General features: G+C 67.7%; 2 protein-coding genes across 2 annotated transcripts in view; one reads left to right on the top strand and one right to left on the bottom strand.

Annotated features, from left to right (window-relative positions):
* Positions 1–10706, top strand: part of SPTB (spectrin beta, erythrocytic) — a 22726-nt gene extending 12020 nt beyond the window's left edge. The window contains exons 23-36 of the mRNA XM_068397682.1: positions 62–337; positions 1402–1532; positions 1773–1977; positions 2057–2431; positions 3715–3959; positions 4055–4193; positions 4756–4840; positions 4934–5130; positions 5219–5328; positions 5605–5689; positions 7473–7642; positions 8529–8702; positions 8785–8827; positions 9758–10706. Coding sequence (XP_068253783.1) covers positions 62–337; positions 1402–1532; positions 1773–1977; positions 2057–2431; positions 3715–3959; positions 4055–4193; positions 4756–4840; positions 4934–5130; positions 5219–5328; positions 5605–5689; positions 7473–7642; positions 8529–8702; positions 8785–8827; positions 9758–9934 — 2412 coding nt within the window. The 3' untranslated portion in view covers positions 9935–10706. The remainder of the gene's footprint in view (positions 1–61; positions 338–1401; positions 1533–1772; positions 1978–2056; positions 2432–3714; positions 3960–4054; positions 4194–4755; positions 4841–4933; positions 5131–5218; positions 5329–5604; positions 5690–7472; positions 7643–8528; positions 8703–8784; positions 8828–9757) is intronic.
* Positions 10162–22273, bottom strand: PLEKHG3 (pleckstrin homology and RhoGEF domain containing G3). The gene is made up of 17 exons (XM_068397848.1): positions 22255–22273; positions 19024–19334; positions 18836–18936; positions 18679–18748; positions 18554–18600; positions 18325–18475; positions 16684–16818; positions 16420–16602; positions 15196–15288; positions 15041–15127; positions 14896–14929; positions 14705–14812; positions 14512–14586; positions 14335–14373; positions 14238–14245; positions 13967–14149; positions 10162–13517 (listed from the first exon to the last, which is right to left on the bottom strand). The coding sequence occupies exons 2-17, from the start codon at positions 19294–19296 to the stop codon at positions 12000–12002; spliced, it is 3105 nt and encodes a 1034-aa protein (XP_068253949.1). The 5' UTR covers positions 19297–19334; positions 22255–22273; the 3' UTR covers positions 10162–11999.

Raw genomic sequence — 22273 nt, 5'->3', positions numbered from 1 at the left:
GTCCCTGGGGGCCACCCGTGCCGCGGGTGCTCCCCGCCGTGACCACCCACCCCGCCGGCAGACACTGCAGAAGGAGCTGGCGGGCCATGCCCCCCGCCTGGGCGAGGTGCTGGGCCGGGGCGAGGCGGCGGCGGGCGGCGAGGAGGCGAGGCCGGAGCTGGAGGAGCGGGTACGGGAGCTGCGGGGGCTGTGGGAGATGCTGCGGGCGGAGGCGGCCGCCCGGCACCGGCGCCTGCGGGAGGCCGGCGAGGCCCAGCAGTACTACCTGGACGCCGGCGAGGCCGAGGCCTGGGTCAGCGAGCAGGAGCTCTTCATGGGAGCGGAGGAGAAGCCCAAGGTGAGGGGTGGCTCCGTGTGGTGCCCCTGTGTCTTGGGGGGTATCTGTCCTGTACCATGCTGGGTCATGCCGTCACACGCCATGCCATGCCATTACATACCATCCTACAGCATGTCATGCCACGCTATTACATGCCATGTCATGCTGTGCTATAGCGCACTGTCCATCCCATGCCATGTTGTGTCGTTCCATGCCATGGCATTACACACCATTCCGTGCTATGCCATGCTGTGCCGTTACATGCCATGCCATTGTCGGTCATGCCATGCCATGCCATTACATGCCATTATAGGCTATCCCATGCCATTATAGGCTATCCCATGCCATTATAGGCTATCCCATGCCATTACATGCCATTATAGGCCATCCCATGCCATTATAGATCATGCCATGCCATTATAGGTCATCCCGTGCCATCCCATGCCATTATAGGTCATCTTGTGCCATCCCATGCCATTATAGGTCATCCCATGCCATTATAGGTCTTCCCGTGCCATCCCATGCCATTATAGGTCATCCCATGCCATTATAGGTCTTCCCGTGCCATCCCATGCCATTATAGGTCATCCCATGCCATTATAGGTCTTCCCGTGCCATCCCATGCCATTATAGGTCATCCCATGCCATTATAGGTCTTCCCGTGCCATCCCATGCCATTATAGGTCATCCCATGCCATTATAGGTCTTCCCGTGCCATCCCATGCCATTATAGGTCATCCCATGCCATCCCATGCCACTGTAGGTCATCCCATGCCATTATAGGTCATGCCATGCCATGCCTTGTCATTACACAGCACACTGTGCCATTACAGGTTGTGCTTGGCCATTGCCATCCATCCCACGCTATGCCATTACATGCCATCCCGTCCCATGCCAAGCCATGCCATGCCACACCACCCCGTGCCATGCCGTGCTACGCCATACCCCTCTGAGCTCGCCATTGCTCCCCGCTGCACCGGACAGAGGCAGGACGTGCCCGTAGGGTGGGCACCGGGGCTGGACCCCTGTCCCTGTCCCACGGCCATGCCGGGTGCTGATGGGCGCTGGTGTCTGCCGTGCCACAGGACGAGGAGAGCGGCTTGGTGATGCTGAAGAGACACGTGCGGCAGCAGCGGGCCATCGAGGACTACGGCCAAACCATCAAGGAGCTGGCAGGGAGGGCCCAGCAGCTGCTCTCCGCCGGCCACCCTGAGGGGTAGGTGCCACCACCGCGTGTCCCCTGTCCCTCGGGGCAACCCTGTGCCCTCAGCCCCGTGCCCTCAGCCCTGGGGTGGTTGGGCTGCATCAGGGAGGTGGTGGCAGAGGGACGTGGGGAGCGCAGGGTGGGTCCCTCCCCCAAACTCCACTAAACTCCACCCCAGTTGGCAACACGGACGGGTCGGGGGCACCTTTTCGTGGGTGAGAACCGGGGTGTCTGTGTGCCGGGGCCGCGCAGGGAGCAGATCATCCGGCTGCAGGGCCAGGTGGACAAGCACTACGCGGGGCTGAAGGAGGCGGCCGAGGAGCGGCGCCGGCGCCTGGAGAACATGTCCCACCTCTTCCAGCTGAAGCGGGAGGTGGAGGACCTGGAGCAGTGGATCGCTGAGCGCGACGTGGTCGCCTCCTCCCAGGAGATGGGGCAGGACCTGGACCACGTCACGGTGAGGGTGCCGGGGCAGGCGTGGAGGTGCCAGTGGGTGGTTTTGGGGGGGACAAACTTGACTCTTCTCCTCCATGCAGCTCCTGCGGGAGAAGTTTCGGGAGTTCGCCCGGGAGACGGGCAGCGTGGGGCAGGAACGCGTGGACAGGGTGAACCTGGCCATCGAGGACCTCATCGACGCGGGGCACGCCGAGGCGGCCACCATGGCCGAGTGGAAGGACGGGCTGAACGAGAGCTGGGCAGACCTCCTGGAGCTCATCGACACCCGCATGCAGCTCCTCGCCGCCTCCCACGACCTGCACAAGTACTTCTACGACGGCGCCGAGCTGCTGGCCCTCATCGCTGCGCGGCGCCAGGAGCTGCCGCAGGACCTGGGCGAGGACGCGGGCACGGTGGAGGCTTTCCACCGCATGCACAGCGCCTTCGAGAGGGACCTGCGGCTGCTGGAGACCCAGGTGAGGCTGCGCCCCGGGGTCGGCAGGGACGGCCGCGGCATCTCACAGGCTGCAACCACCTCACCCTCCGTGGGGCAGGGATGGAGGGATGCAGGGATGCAGGGATGCAGGGATGGAGGGATGCAGGGATGCAGGGAAACGGATGCAAGGATGCAGGGAAACAGGGATGTGGGGATGTAGGGATGCAGGGAAAAAAGGATGCAGGGAAACAGGGCTGCAGGGAAAAGGGATGCAGGGATGGAGGGAAACAGGGATGCAGGGAAATGGATGCAGGGATGCAGGGACGCAGGGATGCAAGGATGCATGGAAACAGGGATGCAGGGAAACAGGGATACAAGGATGTAGGGAAACGGGGATGCAGGGATGCGGGGATGTAGGGATGCAGGGAAACAGGGATGCAGAGAAACGGATGCAGGGATGGAGGGAAACAGGGATGCAGGGATGCAAGAATGCAGTGAAACAGGGATGCAGGGATGCAAGGAAACAGGGAAGCAGAGAAACAGGGAAGCAGGGAAACAAGGAAGTAGGGATGCAGGGAAGCAGGGGTGCAGGGAAACGGATGCAGGGAAACAGGGATGCAGGGAAACAGGGATGCAGGGAGGCAGGGAAACAAGGATGCAGGGAAACAGAGATGCAGGGAAACGGATGCAGGGATGCAGGGAAGCAGGGAAGCTTGGAAATAAGGAAGCAGGGATGCAGGGAAACAGGGATGCAAGGATGTAGGGAAATGGGGATGCAGGGAAACAGTGATGCGGGAAAACAGGGATGCAGGGAAACAGGGATGCAGGAATGCAGGGATGCAGGGAAACAAGGAAGCAGGGAAACAAGGAAGCACGGATGCAGGGAAACAGGGATGCAGGGAAACAGGGATGCAGGGAAGCAGGGATGCAGGCTGCAAACCACCTCACCCTCTGTGGGGCAGGGATGCAGGGAAACAGGGAGGCAGGGCTGCAGGCTGCAAACCACTCCCCCCTCAGCAGGGCAGGGGTGCAGGGCTACAGGGCTGGAGGATGCAGAGCTGCGGGCTGCAAACCACCTCGCCCTCCACGGAGCGGGGCTGAGGCCCGGCCAGGGTCCCTATTTCGGGAGGCAACGGGGTTTGCTCGGGGCTTTGGGAAGGGGCCAGCCCCCTGCCCCGCCGCCGCTCACAAGGGTCGCACAGGCACCCTCTGCTGCGTCTCAGCGTGGCACCTGGGAGCCGGGCGAGGAGTTTTGGGGTGGCGTGTCCCTCAGGTGTCCCCGAGCTCCGTTTTTAACCCCCGCTCTCCGGCTCTGCTGGGCAGGTGCAGCAGTTTCGGGAGACGGCGGCCCGCCTGCAGACCGCCTACGCCGGGGAGAAGGCAGCGGGCATCCAGGAGCAGGAGCAGGAGGTGACCCGAGCCCTGCGGGCGCTGCTGGAGGCGTGCAGCGGGCGGCGGGCCCGGCTGGTGGACACGGCCGACAAGCACCGCTTCTTCAGCATGGCGCGGGATCTGCTCTCCTGGATGGAGAGCACCGTCCGGCAGATCGAGACGCAGGAGAAACCCAGGTATGGCTGTGCCCACCAGGCACCCAGGGACCCACCAGGCACCCAGGGACCCAGCGCCGATGCCAGCGCTGACGCCGGCACCTCTCTATCTCCAGGGACGTCTCCTCGGTGGAGCTGCTCATGAAGTACCACCAAGGCATCAGGGCCGAGGTGGACGCCCGGGACAAGAGTTTCACCACCTGCATCGAGCTGGGCAAGAAGCTGCTGCAGCGCAAGCACCAGGACTCACCCGAGGTGATGAAAACATCAAGATGTTGAGGTGTTGGAGTGAGTCTGGAGGAGGGCGACCAAGCTGAGGAAGGGTCTGGAGGGTCTGACCTACGAGGGACGGCTGAGGGAGCTGGGGGTGTTTAGCCTGGAGAAGAGGAGGCTCAGAGGTGACCTTAGTGCAGTCTACAACTACCTGAAGGGAGGTTGTAGCGCAGTGGGAGTCGGCCTCTTCTCCCAGGCAACCAGCGCTAGGACAAGAGGACACAGCCTCAAGCTTGGCCAGGGGAGGTTCAGGTTGGACATTAGGAAGCATTTCTTCTCAGCAAGGGTCATTAGCCATTGGAAGGGGCTGCCCAGGGAGGTGGTGGAGTCACCATCTCTGGAGGGGTTTGAGAAAAGCCTGGCCATGGCACTTAGTGCCCTGGTCTAGTTGCCATGGTGGTGTCAGGGCAATGGTTGGACTCGATGATCCCAGAGGGCTCTTCCAACCTCATTGATTCTGGGATTCTGAGGTGAGGGCATCCAGGGCCATGGCGTGGTGGGCACGGTGCCACCGAGGTCACCCTGTGACGGTGTCTCCTCGCAGATCAAGGCGAAGCTGGTGGAGCTGGTGGAGAAGAGGAAGGCCATGATGGAGACGTGGGAGCAGCGCTGGGAGCGGCTGCGGCTGCGTGAGTGTGCCGGCGGTGCCGGAGGGGACACGGTGGCTCAGCTGGGGGGGTGGTGGTGGCAGGGTCTGAGCACCGGCCGTGCCCCCCCCGCAGTGCTGGAGGTGTGCCAGTTCTCCCGCGATGCCTCGGTGGCCGAGTCGTGGCTCATGGCGCAGGAGCCCTACCTGGCCAGCAGCGACTACGGGCAGACGGTGGACGCGGTGGAGAAGCTGCTCAAGCGGCACGAGGCTTTCGAGAAGTCCTCGGCCACCTGGGAGGAGCGCATCGCCGCCCTGAGGAAGCTGACGACGGTGAGGAAGGCTCGGCATGGGGGGGTCCTGCCCGCCCTGCCTCAGTTTCCCCACCACCCCCTAACGCCTTCATCCCCTTCCCCGGCAGCTGGAGCTCCTGGGCGGGCGGACGCTGAGCGAGGGGCTGGCACGGGACGGGGTGGCACGTGCCGAGGGTCCCGAGTACCGCCTGGATCTGGACGGGGAGCTGGAGGCCGGGTAAGAGATGCCAGTGCCATCACCTGGTAGCCACGGGGGCAGCCTGTGGTGCCCAGCCAGCTCCTGGGCATCCCTCTTCCCAAAGCATTTTGGGGTTTTTTAGCCATTTGCCCTTTCCAAGCCATAAATAGGGGCAGAGGAAGAGTGGGGATGAAGGTCGAGCCGTGCCAGGGCTGTCATCCCTCAGGGGGGACAGGGAGCAGCGGCCGGTCCCAGCTCCCTGGGATGGGGACTTTGGGGGTGCCGGGGGCGCTGAGCGGGGCTGCCTCCCTGCAGGTCCGAGGAGGAGGAGGAAGAGGAGAAGAGGAAGGGCACGAGCACCCAGGACCTCTCTCCACCCACCGCCGACGGACCAGAGCCGGTCAGTTCTCCAGTTTAGCTTTCTCCTTCCCTGGCACCAAAACAAACGTCTCCCCGCATGTCCCGCAGGCTCCTGGCACACCCCGTGACCGTGACCGTGACCGTGGCATGCTGGCGGCTCCCCGCACCCCCCAGCCCTTGCCTTGTTCCTTGCCCTTGAGTTGAATAAATGCTAAATGACCCCAAAAAGGCCGGGCGGGCGCGCGGGTGCTGCACCTTCCCCTTCACCCCTGCGGCGGCTCGGAGCACCCCTGATCCCCGTGACCTGGGCTGGCACCCATGGGTGCACGGGTGGCTCTGGCATTGGGGCAGCAGCCAGGGCTGGAGCGGGCAGACCCCAACCACCGTCCTCTGCTGTTGGCGAGGGGGGACAACCCTGTGGGGACACCGCATGGCCCCGGCCACGTGGCACCCGGCTGTCCAAGCACCCAGCCCAGGGAGAGGGACCGGCTCTGCCCTGGCATGGAGGGGACATCGGGCAGAGCTGCCCACGGACACACATCAACGGTGCTACTGGCTGCCTTGGGCATCGTCACCCCGTGGGGATGTCACCCAGTGAGGTATCGTCACCCCATGGGGATGTCACCCTGCGAGGCATCATCACCCTGTGGGGGTGTCACCCTGCGAGGCATCGTCACCCCAAGGGGCATCGTCACCCCAAGAGACATCATCGCTGTACAGGGCATCGTCACCCTGCAAGACATCGTCACCCCACGGGGTATTGTCACCCTACAAGGCATCAGCACCCTGCAGGGCATCATTACTCCACGCAGCATCGTCACCCCACGGGGCGTTGCCACCCTCGGGGCATCGTCACCCTGTGTGTCAGCCACCTTCTGCTCGCTGCCAACCTTTCTGCTCCTCCTGCCCGCTCTGCCTGCTCGGGGACACGATGGCTTTCTGGTCGCTCTGCCTGCTTGGGGACAGGAACCCCTTCTGCCTCTTCCGCCTGCTTGGGGACATGGGCATCCTTGGGGACAAGGTTGCTTTTGCCTGCCTGGGGACATGATCCCTGAGGACCTGCTCAGGGACAAGATCATTTCTACCTCCTTGAGGACTTGGGCATCTTCTGGCTCCTTGGGGACAGGGTCCCCCTCTGCCTGCTTGGGGACACGGCCACTTTCTGCTGCTTGGGGACAGGAGCCCCTCTGTCTGCCTGGGGACAAGACTAGTGCCTGCTTGGGGACACGATCCTTCTCTGCCCGACTGCTTGGGGACATGGTCAGCTCCTGGCTGCCAGGGACAGTGTCCCTCCTCCTGTCCCCCTCGGTGGGACACACCACAGGACTTCCACGTGCCCCCCGTGGTGCCAGCAGACAGGGCAGGGCTGGGGCCACCACTGGGCACAGGAGGAGGGGACAGGCACCCAAGCTCCTCCTGTGGCACCCAGCTGCTGCCCCCTTCACCAGGCACCACGGCCCCCAGCCCGACCCCAAGTGCCCACCAGCCACCCCCACTGTCCCCAAGGCCCCTGCACGGGGGACAACAGTGGGGTGGCTCAGCTCAACGCTGTCACCTCAAATCTGTGTGGCACCACGCTGAGCCCAGGGTGCAGGTCCCAGAGCTGGACCAGGTGCCAGCCCCTCGCTGGGGTCCTCCCAGTAGCCACCAGCTCCTCAGTGGGGTCACTGGCTGGCACCTACCGCCGGGCCACCATCTTGGGGACCACGAGCCCCCACTGGGCACAGGGATGTGCGGTGCCACCGTGGGAGGGGACATCAGGATGTGGCTTTCGGTGGCAGGCGGTGACACCGCGGGGTAACAGGGCTGTTGCTTTGCGGCAGCTGGCGCGGACGACGGGCGAGGAGGAGCCGGTGTCACCGAGCCCATGGCCACCACGGGAGGAGCCGGAGGAGCCGGCCACGCTGCCAGCCCGCACCTCCAGCGTCCAGCTTGAGGGCTACCTCGGCCGCAAGCACGACCTGGAGGCGGCCACCAAACGGGCGTCCAACCGGTAGGCACGGTGGCAGCTCCATGGGGGTGGCCAGAGATGTCCAGGGGGACAGAGGGTGGCTGGTGGTTCCCAGGGGCCACCAGCAGTGCCCCAGGGGACATGGGGGTGGCCAGAGATGTCTAGGGGGACAGAGGGTGGCTGGTGGTTCCCAGGGGCCACCAGCAGTGCCCCAGGGGACATGGGGGTGGCCAGAGATGCCTAGGGGGACAGAGGGTGGCTGGTGGTTCCCAGGGGCCACCAGCAGTGCCCCAGGGGACATGGGGGTGGCCAGAGATGTCTAGGGGGACAGAGGGTGGCTGGTGGTTCCCAGGGGACATGGGGGTGGCCAGAGATGTCCAGGGGGACAGAGGGTGGCTGGTGGTACCCAGGGGACACCAGCAGTGCCCCAGGGGACATGGGGGTGGCTAGAGATGTCTAGGGGGACAGAGGGTGGCTGGTGGTTCCCAGGGGACACCGACAGTGCCCCAGGGGACATGGGGGTGGCCAGAGATGTCCAGGGGGACAGAGGGTGGCTGGTGGTACCCAGGGGCCACCAGCAGTGCCCCAGGGGACATGGGGGTGGCTAGAGATGTCTAGGGGGACAGAGGGTGGCTGGTGGTTCCCAGGGGACACCGACAGTGCCCCAGGGGACATGGGGGTGGCCAGAGATGTCCAGGGGGACAGAGGGTGGCTGGTGGTACCCAGGGGACACCAGCAGTGCCCCAGGGGACATGGGGGTGGCTAGAGATGTCTAGGGGGACAGAGGGTGGCTGGTGGTTCCCAGGGGACACCGACAGTGCCCCAGGGGACATGGGGGTGGCCAGAGATGCCCAGGGGACACACTTGGGACCAGTAGTGCCTGAGGGGGGGACACACGGGACACAGGGTGACCAGTAGTGACCGGCAGGTCGTGGAGCACGCGGTACTGCGTCCTGCGGGGTGGCCAGCTCGCCTTCTTCAAGGATGCCAAGAGCCGGGCGCTGGGGCTGCCGTGCCACGGCGAGGAGCCGCTGGGGCTGCGGGACGCCCTCTGCGAGGTGGCCGCTGGCTACAAGAAGAAGAAGCACGTCTTCAAACTCAGGTGAGGCCCCGGCGCGGCGCGGGGTGGCACGGCACGGCACGGGGTGGCACACACCTCACTGGCACCTGCGCTCTGTCCCCAGGCTCAGCAATGGCAGCGAGTGGCTCTTCCATGGCAAGGATGAGGTGAGGGGCATCCCAGGGGGACACGGGGTGGCCAGCAGTGCCCAGGGGGACGTGGGGTAGCTGGAGATGCCCAGGGGACATGGCGGTCACCAGCAGTGCCCAGGGGGACAGGGGGTGGCTGGAGATGCCCAGGGGACAGGGTGGTCACCAACAGTGCCCAGGGGGACACGGGGTAGCTGGAGATGCCCAGGGGACATGGCGGTCACCAGCAGTGCCCAGGGGGAAGCAGGGTGGCCAATGGTACCCAGGGGGACAGAGGGTGGGTGGTGGTTCCAAGGGGACACAGGGGGGACACAGGGTGGCCAGGGGGACACAAGGTGGTTAAAGATGCCCAGGGGGACACAGGGGGGACCAGTGGTGCCCAGGGGGGTACCGGGGTGACACAGGGTGGCCAGGGGGACAGAGGGTGGTTGGTGGTTCCAAGGGGACACGGGGGGGACACAGGGTGGCCAGGGGGACACAGGGTGGTTAAAGATGCCCAGGGGGACACAGGGGGGACCAGTGGTGCCCAGGGGCATACCGGGGTGACCCAGGGTGGTTAAAGATGCCCAGGGGGACACAGGGGGGACCAGTGGCACCCAGGGGGACATAAGGTGGCTGGTGATGCCCAGGGGACATGGGGGTAGCCAGAGATGTCTAGGGGGACAGAGGGTGGCTGGTGGTTCTCAGGGGACACTGGCAGTGCCCAGGGGACATGGGGGTGGCCAGAGATGCCCAGGGGACACACTTGGGACTAGTAGTGCCTGGGGGGGAGACACGGGGTGGGTGGTACTGCCTGCGGGGCTATAGGGTGGCCAGGGGTGCCATGAGGGCAGGGTGGAGGGCTGGCGGTGCCCGGGGGGACATGGGTGACTGGGGCAGCTGTGGGGCAGCTGGCATCACCCAGGGAGGACATGGGTGGCCCCCCCTGAGCCCCGCCTGTGCCCGCAGGAGGAGCTGCAGGCCTGGCTGCAGGGGCTGAGCGCCGCCATCTCCGAGTGCGGGGGCAGCCGGGGCAAGGCGCAGAGCCTGCCCCTGTCCCTGTCCCCAACCCCGGCGCCCCCCGAGCCCCCCCTGCCCCGCAAGGACAAGGAGAAACGGTTCAGCTTCTTCCCCAAAAAGAAATAACCCCCCCACGGCGGGGGGGGACCCTGCGCCCTGGGGATGTCACGCGTGCTCGGGAACACGCGTGTGCGCGCCTATGGGTACAGCTGGGGCTCTGGGGCGGCTGGCGGGGGCCCTACGGCCCCATACGGGCACACGCGTGTGCATACAGACAGCGGCACGTGTACAGGCGTGCACACCCCGTGTGCGTCGCACACGCGTGTATATATATGTTTATATTTATATATATACATCCACCCCCACGCTCGAGGGCACGTGGCCGTGTACGTGCCCCACGTGCGCACACGCGTGTGCGTAGCCGTGTCGCCGCCCCCCCCAGGCGTGCGTGGCAGCAGCCCCCTGTGCACACGCGTGTCCCCGCACGCACACGCGTGTCCCCCGCATGCAGGCGCACCCACCGCACGCGTGCATGCCTCCCACCTGGCACCCAGCACCCACACAGGGGGCTGCCGCAGGCCCCCCCCCACCCCAAAGCCATACCCCTGCCCCCCCAAGCGTGGGTGCAGAGGGGGCAGCCCCGGCCCCCCCGCGGGCACCAACCAAAGAGCATCAGCCCCTGGGTGCGTGGGGATGGGGGGGGGGACACCGTTTGCCACCCCCCCTCGCCTGCACCCACCACCCCGTGTCCCCACCGGCGCTGCCAGGGCAGGGGGACCCCCCACCCTGCACCCACAGCCGGGCCGAGCCGCCCTGGGGAGGGCGCAGGCGACCAGAGAGGAACTTTTGGGTCAGTTTGGGGTTTTTTTTTGGTTTTCTAATAAAGATCTGAAAGCGAGCCGGGCGCGGTGCTGGGCGCCGGGGGGCATGGGGGGCTCCTGGGCTGGGGGGGGCATGGGTGCCCCTGCTCCTAGGTCAGCTGGGGGTCCCTGAGGTGCCCCTGCTCCTGGGCGAGGGGGGTATCCATGGGGTGCTCCTTCTTCCAGGTAGGTTGGAGGTCCATAGGGTGCTCCTCGTGGTTGAGCTGGGTCCATGGGGGTGCACCTTCTTCTGGGCAAGGTGGGGCTCCACGGGGTGCTCCTTCTCCCAGGTGAGCTGGGGGTCCACAGGGTGCCCCTTCTCTTGGGCAAGTTGGGGTCCCATGGGGTGCCCCTTCTTCCAGGTAGGTTGAGGGTCCATAAGGTGCTCCTCTCAGGTGAGCTGGGGCTCCATGGGGTGCCCCTTCTCTTGGGCAGGTTGGGGGTCCTACAGGGTACCCTTTCTCCTGGGCAAGGTGAGAATCTATAGGGTGCCCCTTCTTGCAGGTAGGTTGGGAGTCCATAGGGTGCTCCTTCTCCTGGGTGAGCTGGGCGTCAATCAGGTGCTCCTTCTTCCAGGTAGGTTGGTGGTCCATAGGGTGCTCCTTCTCCTGGGTGAGCTGGGGGGGGTCTATGGGGGTGCTCCTTCTCCCGGGTGAGCTGGGAGTCCATCGGGTGCCTCTTCTCTTGGGCAGGTTGGGGTCCCATGGGGTGCCCCTTCTTCCAGGAAGGTTGGAGGTCCATAGGGTGCTCCTCTCAGGTGAGCTGGGGCTCTATGGGGTGCCCCTTCTTCCAGGTAGGTTGAGGATCCATAGGGTGCTCATTCTCCTGGGCAAGATGGGGGTCCCTGAGGTGCCCCTTTCTCTTGGGCAGGTTGGGGGTCCTACAGGGTGCCCTTTCTCCTGGGCAAGGTGAGTATCTATAGGGTGCCCCTTCTTGCAAGTAGGTTGAGGGTCCATAGGGTGCTCCTTCTCCTGGGTGAGCTGGGGGGTCTATGGGAGTACTCCTTCTCCTGGGCAAGGTGGGGCTCCATGGGATGCTCCTTCTTCTAGGTAGGTTGAGGGTCCATAGGGTGCTCCTTCTCCTGGGCGAGGCGGAATCCATGGGGTGCTCCTTCTTCCAGGTAGGTTGGACGTCCATAGGGTGCTCCTCTTGGTTGAGCTGGGTCCATGGGGGTGCCCCTTCTCTTGGGCAAGGTGGGGCTCCACGGGGTGCCCCTTCTTCCAGGTAGGTTGGAGGTCCACAGGGTGCCCCTTCTCCCAGGCAGGTTGGGGGTCCACAGATGCGGGGGTTCCCTGGGTGTCCGCGGGACGCCCCTTCTCCCCATCACCCGCCTAGCTGGCAGCGTCGAGGGTCTGAAACTTCTGCCGCAGGTCCCTGACGAGGCCGTGCCGGGGGGGCTCGGGGCTGCCGGGGGGCTCGGGGCAGCGCCGCCGGTACTCCTCGGAGGCCTGGTAGGCCTTGCACCGCTCCACCACCGCCTTCAGGCAGATCTTCTCCCGGGTGGTGGGCGAACGGATCTGCACGTAGGCCGGCGGCTCGGCGGGCACCGGCAGCCGCTCCAGCACCAGCACCCGCTGCCCGGGGCCCAGCGGGGCCTCCGCCGCCACCCACAGCGCCCCGTCGCTGCTGTGCCGCACCGGCGCCGGCTCGGGGGTGCTGGGCCCCCCGCCCGCCTCCGCGCTCCGGCTCCGGCTGCCGCCCCGCTCCTTCTCGGCGGGGCGCCCGCCCCGGCACGGCCCCTCGGGCGCCGAGCGGCTGCGGCTCACCGGCGCGGGCCGCGGGGCGCCGAAACGGGCCCGGAGCTCCCGCACGTCGGGCCAGGCGAAGGGCTCGGTGGCGCTGGGGCTCGAGGGGCTGCGGGGGACACCCGGGGAGGGGGTCACGGGGGTGCTGGCACACGGGTCCCCCTCCTCCGGCTGCACCAGGGAGCATCGGGCACCGGCGCGGCGGCTCTTGATGCGGAGGCTGTACTGCCGCGCCAGCTGGAACACCTTGGTGCCGGCGGGCGCGGGGGTCAGCAGCAGCCGCGGGGGTGGCCTGGCTGGTGGCCCTTCACCCCCGGTGGCCACGTCGTCCTCCTCCAGGATGAGCAGCGGCTCGGGGGGCTGCAGCCCGTTCTCCCGGCACGGCTCCTCCGGTGCCGGTTGGGCGGGGGGCTCGGGGCTGGCCGGGGGCCGGGGGAGCCCGTTGAGGCGGCACACGGAGCTCCGCACCAGCCCCTTGGGGATGAAGGAGAGGCTCTCGCGGCGGCGGACGCCGAAGGTGCCGTCACGGTGCTCGGCGTGGCCGTAGTAGCTCTTGATCTTGTCGAGGAGCAGGCGGTCGCGGCTGGAGAGCTGCGACTCCCGGCGGGCTCCGGCGAGGGGCTCGGGCGAAGGGCCGGGGCTACGGGACCCCGTGGGCTCGCTGGGCTCGTGTTGGGGGCCACCATCGAGGCTGAGGGTGCTGCCGCTGCGGCTCGCCAGCCGCCCCGCCGGCCCCTCCAGCGCCAGGCTGCTGCGGCGCGAGAAGCTGCCGCCGCCGCCGAACCGCTCGGCGATGACGCTGGCCTGGTCCAGCACCGAGGGCGGCAGGATGCTGCTGCCGGAGCCGCCTTCCTCCTCCTCCTCCTCCTCGCTGCTCAGCCCCTGAAAATCCTCCGGCGGTGCCGGTGCCCCCACCGAGGATGGGGCTTCGGGTGCCCCCGGCCCCTCGGGGTGCTCCCCAGCGCTGCCGGCTTGCGGAGGGGTGGGTGGGTGGGTGCTGGGTCCCTCGGCACCCCCCGGGGCCGCACTGACCTTCTCGCAGCTCCCCGGCCCCCAGCTGCTCGGCCGCTTGGGACCCTCCGGCGCCGGTGGGTGCCCCCCAGCCTGGGTAAGAGCAACAAGAAGGGGTGCCCTGGGAGTGATGTGGGGTGCCCTGGATGTGGGGTGCTCTGGGAGAGACGTGGGGTGCCCTGGGGATGATGTGGGGTGCCCTGGGAGTGATGTGGGGTGCCCTGGATGTGGGGTGCTCTGGGAGTGATGTGGGGTGCCCTGGGAGTGATGTGGGGTGCCCTGGATGTGGGGTGCCCTGGGAGTGATGCGGGGTGTCCTGGGAGTGATGTGGGTGCCCTGGGAGCGATGCGGGGTGCCCTGGGAGGGATGGGGGGTGCCCTAGGAGTGATGTGGGGTGCCCCAGCAGCGATTTGGGGTGCCCTGGGAGAGATGTGGGGTGCCCTGGGAACAACATAGGGTGCCCCAGGAGCGATGTGGGGTGCCCTGGGCAGCACTACACAGTGGGTGCCCTCCCTGGGGTTTTGGGGGGTTGGGGGAGGTACCTGCTCCTCCTGGGGTTCCACCAGCAGGTCCTTGGCCCCGGGCAGCTCCTCCGGGTAGTCCTTGCCCAAAGCCTCCTCCTCCTCTTCCTCCTCCTCCACCACCAGGTCCTCAGCCCCCGCCCAGTCTCTGGGGTGCTGGGGGGGCTCCCCCACCTCCAGGAGAGCCCCGTCGCTGCCGGCGTGCTGCTCGGGGGTGAGCGCTGGGCTCAGCGCCCTGTGCCAGGGCTGGGGTGCCCAGTGCCCCCCAGCCCACCCTGCGCCCCGGCCTTACCTTGAGCCCTGCCAGCCGGGAAAGAGAAGGGCGGAGGTTAGTGGGGGGCAGCACCCCAAAAGGACCCCCCCAGCCCTTGGCACCCCCCTCCGCTCACCTCGCTCTCCCAGCTGCCGCAGGATCTGCTCGGCGGGCTCTGCGGGGACAAGCCGGGCATCCAAATCGGGCAACAGTGGCATCGTCCCTGTGCCCCCCAGCCCACCCCCAGCACCCCCAGCCCATCCCCAGCCCCCCCACCCCAGCTGGGGTCCCCGGTCCCCACCACCATCCGCACCCGACTGCCTGCGCCCCATGTGCCCGTGCAGCCGGTCCGGCAGCGTCTCGGCACGGTCCCGGTGCTCGAAGGGCTCTGCAGGGACAGGGACACCCGTCAGTGCTGGCACTTAGTGCCCACCATCGAGGTGACCCGGCGGTGGCTTCGCCCCAGGTAAGGGACATGGTGGGGGGGGGGGGCACGTGGCTCTCACCAGACTGCCGGCGGCCCTGGCGCGGCTCGGCGGTGGGGTCACCCAGGGGCTGGCACGACCAGCTCTTCTTCAGGCGCTCGGGGCTGCAGCGGGGCAGGCGCGGGGGGTCTGCGGGCACAGGGGGTGATGCCAGGGGACGGCGGGGACAGGCGAGGGCAGGGAGGGGACCACGAGGTGCTGGTGGCACTCACAGAACAAGTCCATCTCCAGGATGGCTTCCTTAGCCTGGGGTGGAGAGAGACGGGGTGGGGGTGAAGCCAGGGCACGGCTGCCCCCTCCTCACCATGCAGGGGGGACCCCGGTGCCAGCGTGGTGCCCGTCCCCCTCTGCCCTCACCTTCTGGGGGATGATGGCGTGGTGGTTCTCCAGGATGAGCCGCTTGATGTGGTGGGTCCACACGCGCTTCTCCTCCACGCTCTTGGCCTGGGGTGGGGGAGTTGGGTGGGGTGGGGGAGTCCCAAGGGTGCCCCCCACCCCGGGCACCCCCTTACCTGCAGGCTGTGCTGCTGCTTGCCGTGCTTGTAGTGAGCCAGGCTGAAGCAGAGCGAGTCCCGCGTGCTCTCGATGAGCATCAGCGAGGAGCACTGCGGGGAGTGGCCGTCAGCACCCCAGCCCCAGCACCCCCGGGCACCCCATCCCCAGCACCCACCCGTCCCCCCATCCCTGGCACCCACCAGTCCCCCCATCCCTGGCACCAGAAGATCCCCCATCCCCAGCACCCCGAAGTCCTCCCATCCCTGGCACCCACCAGTCCCCCCATCCCCGGCACCCACCAGTCCCCCCATCCCCAGCACCCACCAATCCTCCCATCCCCAGCACCCACCAATCCTCCCATCCCCAGCACCCACCAGTCCTCCCATCCCCAGCACCCCAAAGTCCCCCCATCCCTGGCACCAGAAGATCCCCCATCCCCAGCACCCCGAAGTCCTCCCATCCCCAGCACCCACCATTCCCCCCATCCCCAGCGCCCCCGGGCACCCCATCCCCAGCACCCACCCGTCCTCCCATCCCCAGCACTCACCAGTCCCCCCCATCCCCAGCACCCCAAAGTCCCCCCATCCCTGGCACCAGAAGATCCCCCATCCCCAGCACCCACCAATCCTCCCATCCCCAGCACCTACTATTCCCCCCATCCTCAACACCCACCAGTCCCCCCATCCCTGGCACCCACCAGTCCCCCCATCCCTGGCACCCAAAGTCCCCCCATCCCCAGCACCCACCAGTCCCCCCACCCCCAGCCCCCACCCGTCCTCCCATCCCCAGCACCCACCAGTCCCCCCATCCCTGGTACCCAAAGTCCCCCCATCCCCAGCACCCACCAGTCCCCCCACCCCCAGCACCCACCCGTCCTCCCATCCCCAGCACCCACCAGTCCCCCCATTCCCAGCACCCACCAGTCCTCCCATCCCCAGCACCCACCCGTCCCCCATCTCCAGCACCCACCAGTCCCCCCATCCCTAGCACCCAAAGTCTCCCCATCCCCAGCACCCACCAGTCCTCCCATCCCCAGCACCCACCAGTCCCCCCATCCCTGACACCCAAAGTTCCCCCATCCCCAGCACCCACCAGTCCTCCCACCCCTGGCACCCATCAGTTCCCCCATCCCTGGAACCCAAAATCCCCCCATCCCCAGCACCCCAAAGTCCCCCCATCCCTGGCACCCACCAGTCCCCCCATCCCCAGCATCCACCAGTCCCCCCACCCCCAGCACCCACCGGGATGTGGCTCTTGTACACGTAGTGGTCCCCGCGGCGTTTGGTGATGAGGAGGGTCTTGTCGAAGAGGAAGACGGCGCGCTCGTGGCGCACCCGCTGCACGCGGAAGGTGCCCTCCAGCACCAGCTCCCCGTAGCTCGTCAGGTCCGGCCCCTTCCAGCCCAGCAGCAGCGACTGGATCTCCTGCGCGGGGTCCCCAGGGGACGGGGGGCATCAGGCCACCCGCTGCCGCGGTGGTGCCCACCCGGTGCCACCGGTGCCCACCTGCTGGCGGATGGCGTGCTCGTGCTTGCGCTTCATGTCGTTGATGTACCAGGCGACGCAGGTCATGGTGTCGATGGCCTCCAGCACCACCTCGTAGTCGTCCCCTGACTTGTGCTCAAAGTGTTTGGCGATCTCCTGCCGGCAAAGGGCACGGTGTCGGGGGGACCGGGCTGTGCCAGGGGGATGTGCCCTGCTGGGTGCCTGCACCATGGCATCATAGACTCATAGACTGGGAGGGGTTGGAAGGGACCTCTGGAGAACATCGAGTCCAACCCCCTGCCAGAGCAGGACCAGCCTAGGGCAGGTCACACAGGAACGCATCCAGACGGGGCTTGGAAGGCTCCAGAGAAGGAGACCCCACACCCTCTCTGGGAGCCCGTTCCAGGGCTCTGTCACCCTCACAGTAAAGAAGTTCTTCCTCACGTTGAGGTTGAACTTCCCGTGCTCCAGCTCGCATCCATTGCCCCTTGTCCTAGCGCAGGGCACAAGTGACAAGAGGTTGCCCCTTTCCTCTTGACACCCAGCCCTCATCTATTTATACCCATCAATCAGATCCCCTCTCAGTCTTCTCTTCTCCACACTCAAAAGCCCCAGGTCTCTCAGCCTTTCCTCCTAAGGCAGGTGCTCCAGTCTCTTCATCACCCTCGTAGCCCTCCGTTGGACTCTCTCCAGTAGATCTCTGTCCCTCTTGAACTGGGGAGCCCACAACTGACCGCAATACTCCAGGTGAGGTCTCACCAGGGTAGAGGAGGAGGAGGACCTCCCTCAATCTGCTGGACACACTCTTAATGCACCCCAGGATCCCATTGGCCTTCTTGGCCACGAGGGCACATTGCTGTCCCATGGGTAACTTCTTGTCCACCAGGACTCCAAGGTCCTTCTCCACAGAGCTGCTCTCTAGCAGACTATCAAACACCTCCCTAAGGTCAAGGTAGACCATCAAACGCCTCGGTAAGGTCAAGGTAGACCATCAAACGCCTCACTAAGGTCAAGGTAGACTATCAAACGCCTCACTAAGGTCAAGGTAGACCATCAAACGCCTCGCTAAGGTCAAGGTAGACCATCAAACACCTCCCTAAGGTCAAGGTAAACCATCAAACGCCTCGCTAAGGTCAAGGTAGACCATCAAACGCCTTGCTAAGGTCAGGGTAGACTATCAAATGTCTTGCTAAGGTCAAGGTAGACCATCAAACCCTTGCTAAGGTCAAGGTAGACCATCAAACACTCGCTAAGGTCAAGGTAGACCATTAAACCCTCGGTAAGGTCAAGGTAGACTATCAAACCCTCGCTAAGGTCAAGGTAGACCATCAAACACCTCGCTGAGGTTAAGGTAGACCATCAAACCCTTGCTAAGGTCAAGGTAGACCATCAAACCCCTCGCTGAGGTCAAGGTAGATACATCCACTGGTCTCCCTGCACCTACCCATTCAGTCACATCATGGAATGCCACCAGGTTGGCCAAGCGTGGTGTCCCCTTGGTAAATCCATGCTGACGACTCATCCCCCACCCCACGCCAACGCATGCGCTGTGCCATGAGCTCACACCACGCTGGGAGCCCTGGTCGTGCCATGCTGGGTACCAGACCGTGCCGGGTGCCCACACCACGCCGCCTGCCCACCCCGCGCCGGGCACCATCTCACCTGGAGCAGCAGGTGGTACTTGAGGATCCTCTGGACGGGCTTGAGCAGGTAGGCACCGAGGGGCAGCGCGTGCCGCAGCCGCTCCTGGCACTCGCGGAGGAACCGAGCCTGCGCTTTGCTCCTCATGCACTCGGCCAGCGCCGCCACCGAGCTGCGGGCAGGGAGCAGGGGGGGGGCTCAGCCCCTGCCCACCCCCCCGTGCCCACCCACACCCCCCACACACACTCACCTCGGGTAGTTGTTGCAGTACTGGGTGTAGATGGCGAACTCCTGGCTCTGCGGGTAGGGGGGGGAGCACGGTGAGAGCCTGGCACTGCCACCCCCTGGTGCCCCCCCCGCCGTGCCCGCCCTTACCCGGGTGACAAAGCAGACGGCCACGGCCACCGGGTCGCTGGCACAGCTCTCCAGGTTTTGCAGCAGGGTGCTGGGGGGGGACAGAGGTGACAGAGGGGACGGGGTGATGGCAGCCACCCCCTGGCAGCACCCACCGTGCCCCCCTGGCAGCACCCACCTGCTGAGCTCGTAGATGTCCTCGATGTTGCCGAACAGGGCGCTGACCTGCTCCGGCCGCAGCACCGGCTCCTCCGCGTCGATGATCTTGCCCAGGTAACCCTACCGAGCACCCGCGGTTGGCAATGGTGGCACCGGGGTGTCCCCAAACCCCACCCGAGGGGTGGGTGCCCCCCACCCAGCGCTCACCTCCACGATGCTGCGCAGGTCACGGGCGTAGGTGCGCTCCGACTCCACGATCTCCAGCACCACCCGCCCCAGGTAACTGGGCTCGGTGCTGGCACCACCAAAAGGTGCCAGGGGGTGCCCGCCGCGGGCACCCGGCCACCCCGATGGGGACGCGTTGTTGTTGGCGTTGCGCAGCCCCTCGGCCCCGCCGCCACCCCTCGGCTCCTCCATGGCACCGCCGGGCTCCGGCACCGGGCTCAGGGCAGGGCGCTGCGGGCAGGCGGGCACCGGCATGCCGGCATCCCCCAGCGCCAGCGGGGCACAGGGTGGGTCTGGGGGGGGGGAGCAGCGTGGTTAGGGGGTGTGGAGACCCCCCGTGAGGTCTGGGCAGCATCGTGGGGGGGGTCCCACACCCCTTTATGGTGAAGAGCCCCTGATGGCCGAACCCCCCACGCCGGGGGGTGCCAACCCCAAAAATCCGTGGCTACGGGTCGGCCGAGGCAGGGTACGGCCCAGCCGGGTCCTGGCACAGCCCACCGAGGGTCCTGCCCGCCGAGGCCCCAAGATTTGGGGGTTCACCCCCCCCTCCTTACCCCCAGAAGCGGGGGGCACCCCGGTGGGGCTCACCGCGCTGAGCCCCCACCCGCTGGCACCCCGCGGCAGAGCCGTGCGTCACCGCCGCGCCCGTGGGCCACCTTCCCGGTGAGCTCAGCGCCGGCTCACCCTTCCGGGCTACCGGAACCACCGGCCGCTCCCCCGCGGCACCGGGATCCTCCCGCGACACCCAAACCGCTCGGTGCCACCCGAAGCGGCGAGGCCGCCGTGATTTGTGGCACGGGGACGGTTTGCGGGTGGCCCCGGGGACGGTGACCTTCAGCCAGGCCACGTGCTGGCGGCGGGGCCGCCCGAGCTGGGGGGCACTGGGGGTGCCCCGGCACCCAACCGGTCATGCCGGTTCCCGGCGGCTCCTCCCCGCGCCCGCCGTGCCGCGTGGCCGCCCTCCCCGGGGCTCGCCCACGTGAGCCAGGAGCCCCCCCATGGTGTCCCCCCAAGTGGGGCCGGCGACAAAACCCCACGTCCCTCGCGCTGGCACCGGTGGCTCAGCACAACCCCGGCCCCTGCCTCAGTTTCCCCACGCTGGGGGGTTTTGGGGACCCACCGTGCCGTGGGGCACCCCCTTGGCACCGCGGCTCTGGGGGATTTGGGGAGCGGCCATCCCACCCCCCAAATCCTTCAGCTTTGTCCCAGCCCCACGGGCACCGGGGGGGGCACCCAGCCCCACGGCCACCCCGTACCACTGGGGACACCGGGGGCCACCCCGTACCACCGGGGGGGCCAGGAGACCCCAAGCACCCACCCCCAGTGGGGTCCAACCGGGTCCCTGCTGGGGGGACAAGAGGGGACGCCCCGGTGGCATCACAGGGGCACGGGGGGGGGGGATGGCACCCCGGTGCCCACGAAGAGTCCCCCACGTGATGCCCGGCGGGGGATTTGCGGCCACCGCGGCTCGTCCTCGAAGGCCACCCCCGGCCGCCCTAATCTGCTCAGCGCGCCGGGATTACGGCGCCGGCCCCACGTCACAGGGACCGCGGGCACCCGCCTCTGCCCCCCCGGGTGCCCCCCTGCCGCCTCCTCCACGTGGGGATTAGCCCTGACCTTCACCCCCCGCGGGACGGGCTGACACCCCCCGACCGGGGGCTACCGGGGGGGCCCTGGGCACCCCTAAACCCCACCGTGGGGACCGCGACAGCCCCCAGGTGCAAGGACACGGGGCGGGGGGGTGCCAGCCAGCTCTGGCACGGTGGGTCCCCAGAACCCCCCGGTGTGGGGAAACTGAGGCAGGGGCCAGGGTTGTGCTGAGCCGCCGGTGCCAGCCGAAGGGACGTGGGGTTTTGTCGCCGGCCCCGTTGCACATTCCTGCGCCGGGCAGCGAGGCACGGCCCACGGCGCGTTCCCAGGGCCCTGGCATGGCACGGCACGGCACGGCACGCCGGGAGAGGAGAGGGCGGGCAGCTGGCCGAGCGGGGCCATATAAGGGCAGGCGGTTCACCATTTCCAGGCGTTTTCTGGGAGCGGGGAAGGTCGGTGCCGCCGCCAGCCCAGCTGCCACCACGGCTGCGCCCGTCGCACCCGGCCCCGGCTGGCACCGCCGGTGCCCGGCGGGCACACGCTGGCTGCTGGCACCGCCGCCCGCAGCATCGCGCTGCCGCAGGTGGGCTGGCACGACGAGGGTCCCCGTGCCATCAGCGGGGTGACCCCCGCACCACGGCACCCACCACGCCGTGCCCCGGTGGCACCGGCCGTGCCGCGCTGCCGGGACACGGTGGCATCGACCCCCCGGGGCTGCCAAAGCCTCTTAGTGCCCGGTGCCCCGGGGCGCCCCGTGGGGCCGGTGGCCACCTCATCCTGGTGGCGCAGGGCGGGCGGCTGGGGGTCCCGGTGCCCACCGCAGCCCCCTGGCACACACCCTGGGGTCACCCCACACGCCGCAGCCCCTGTTGCCCCCCGCCCCACGGCTGCCCGCCCCGGGTGCCCCCCAGCACCCCCAGCACCCACGGCTCCCACCCCATGGGGACCCACAGCTCCTGCCCCATGGGGACCCACGGCCCTGGGCACCCTGGGACCCACGGCTCCCACCCCATGGGGACCCACAGCCGCTGCCCCATGGGGACCCACGGCTCCCGCCCCACCGGGACCCACGGCTCCCACCCCATGGGGACCCACAGCCACTGCCCCACTGGGACCCACGGCCCTGGGCACCCTGGGACCCACAGCCCCTGCCCCATGGGGACCCACGGCCGCTGCCCCATGGGGACCCACGGCTCCCGTCCCACGGGGACCCACAGCTCCTGCCCCACGGGGACCCACAGCCGTGCCCCCCACAGCTCCCGCCCCACCGAGGCACACAGCCCCGCCAGCACCCACAGCACCGGGCACCCCGGGACCCACAGCTCCCTGTCCCGCTGACCCCCACGGCTCCCGCCCCATGGGGACCCCCGGATCCCACCCCACCGGGACGCAACGGCTCCCACCCCACCGGCACCCCCGGGACCCGCGGTGCCCGTTCCACCGGGACCCCCGGGGCTCGGCACCCCCGGGGACCCACAGATCCTGCCCCACCGGGACCCACAGATCCCGCCCCACCGGGACCGACACGTCCCTCCCCGCGCACACCGCGTCCCGTTCCCGCCGGCGCGCCCCGGCCCCGCGCGCCCCCGCTCCCGCCGCCCGCGCGCCCCGCGCCGGACTCACCGCGCGCTCCCGTTCCCGC

Source organism: Nyctibius grandis, chromosome 4, assembly GCF_013368605.1.
Source record: "Nyctibius grandis isolate bNycGra1 chromosome 4, bNycGra1.pri, whole genome shotgun sequence".
Lineage (NCBI taxonomy): Eukaryota > Metazoa > Chordata > Aves > Nyctibiiformes > Nyctibiidae > Nyctibius > Nyctibius grandis.
Note: the sequence above shows the minus strand (reverse complement) of the source record. Positions and strands in the feature narration are given on the sequence as shown.

What these genes read in the sequence shown, in the direction of transcription:
- PLEKHG3 (XM_068397848.1), bottom strand. Translation starts at nt 19,296, where the DNA reads ATGCCGGTGCCCGCCTGCCCGCAGCGCCCTGCCCTGAGCCCGGTGCCG. An exon ending in ACCTGCGCAGCATCGTGGAG is followed by an intron (nt 18,937 to 19,023) that starts GTGAGCGCTGGG and finishes GGTGCTCGGTAG; the next exon opens with GGTTACCTGGGCAAGATCAT. An exon ending in TGTACAAGAGCCACATCCCG is followed by an intron (nt 15,289 to 16,419) that starts GTGGGTGCTGGG and finishes CACTCCCCGCAG; the next exon opens with TGCTCCTCGCTGATGCTCAT.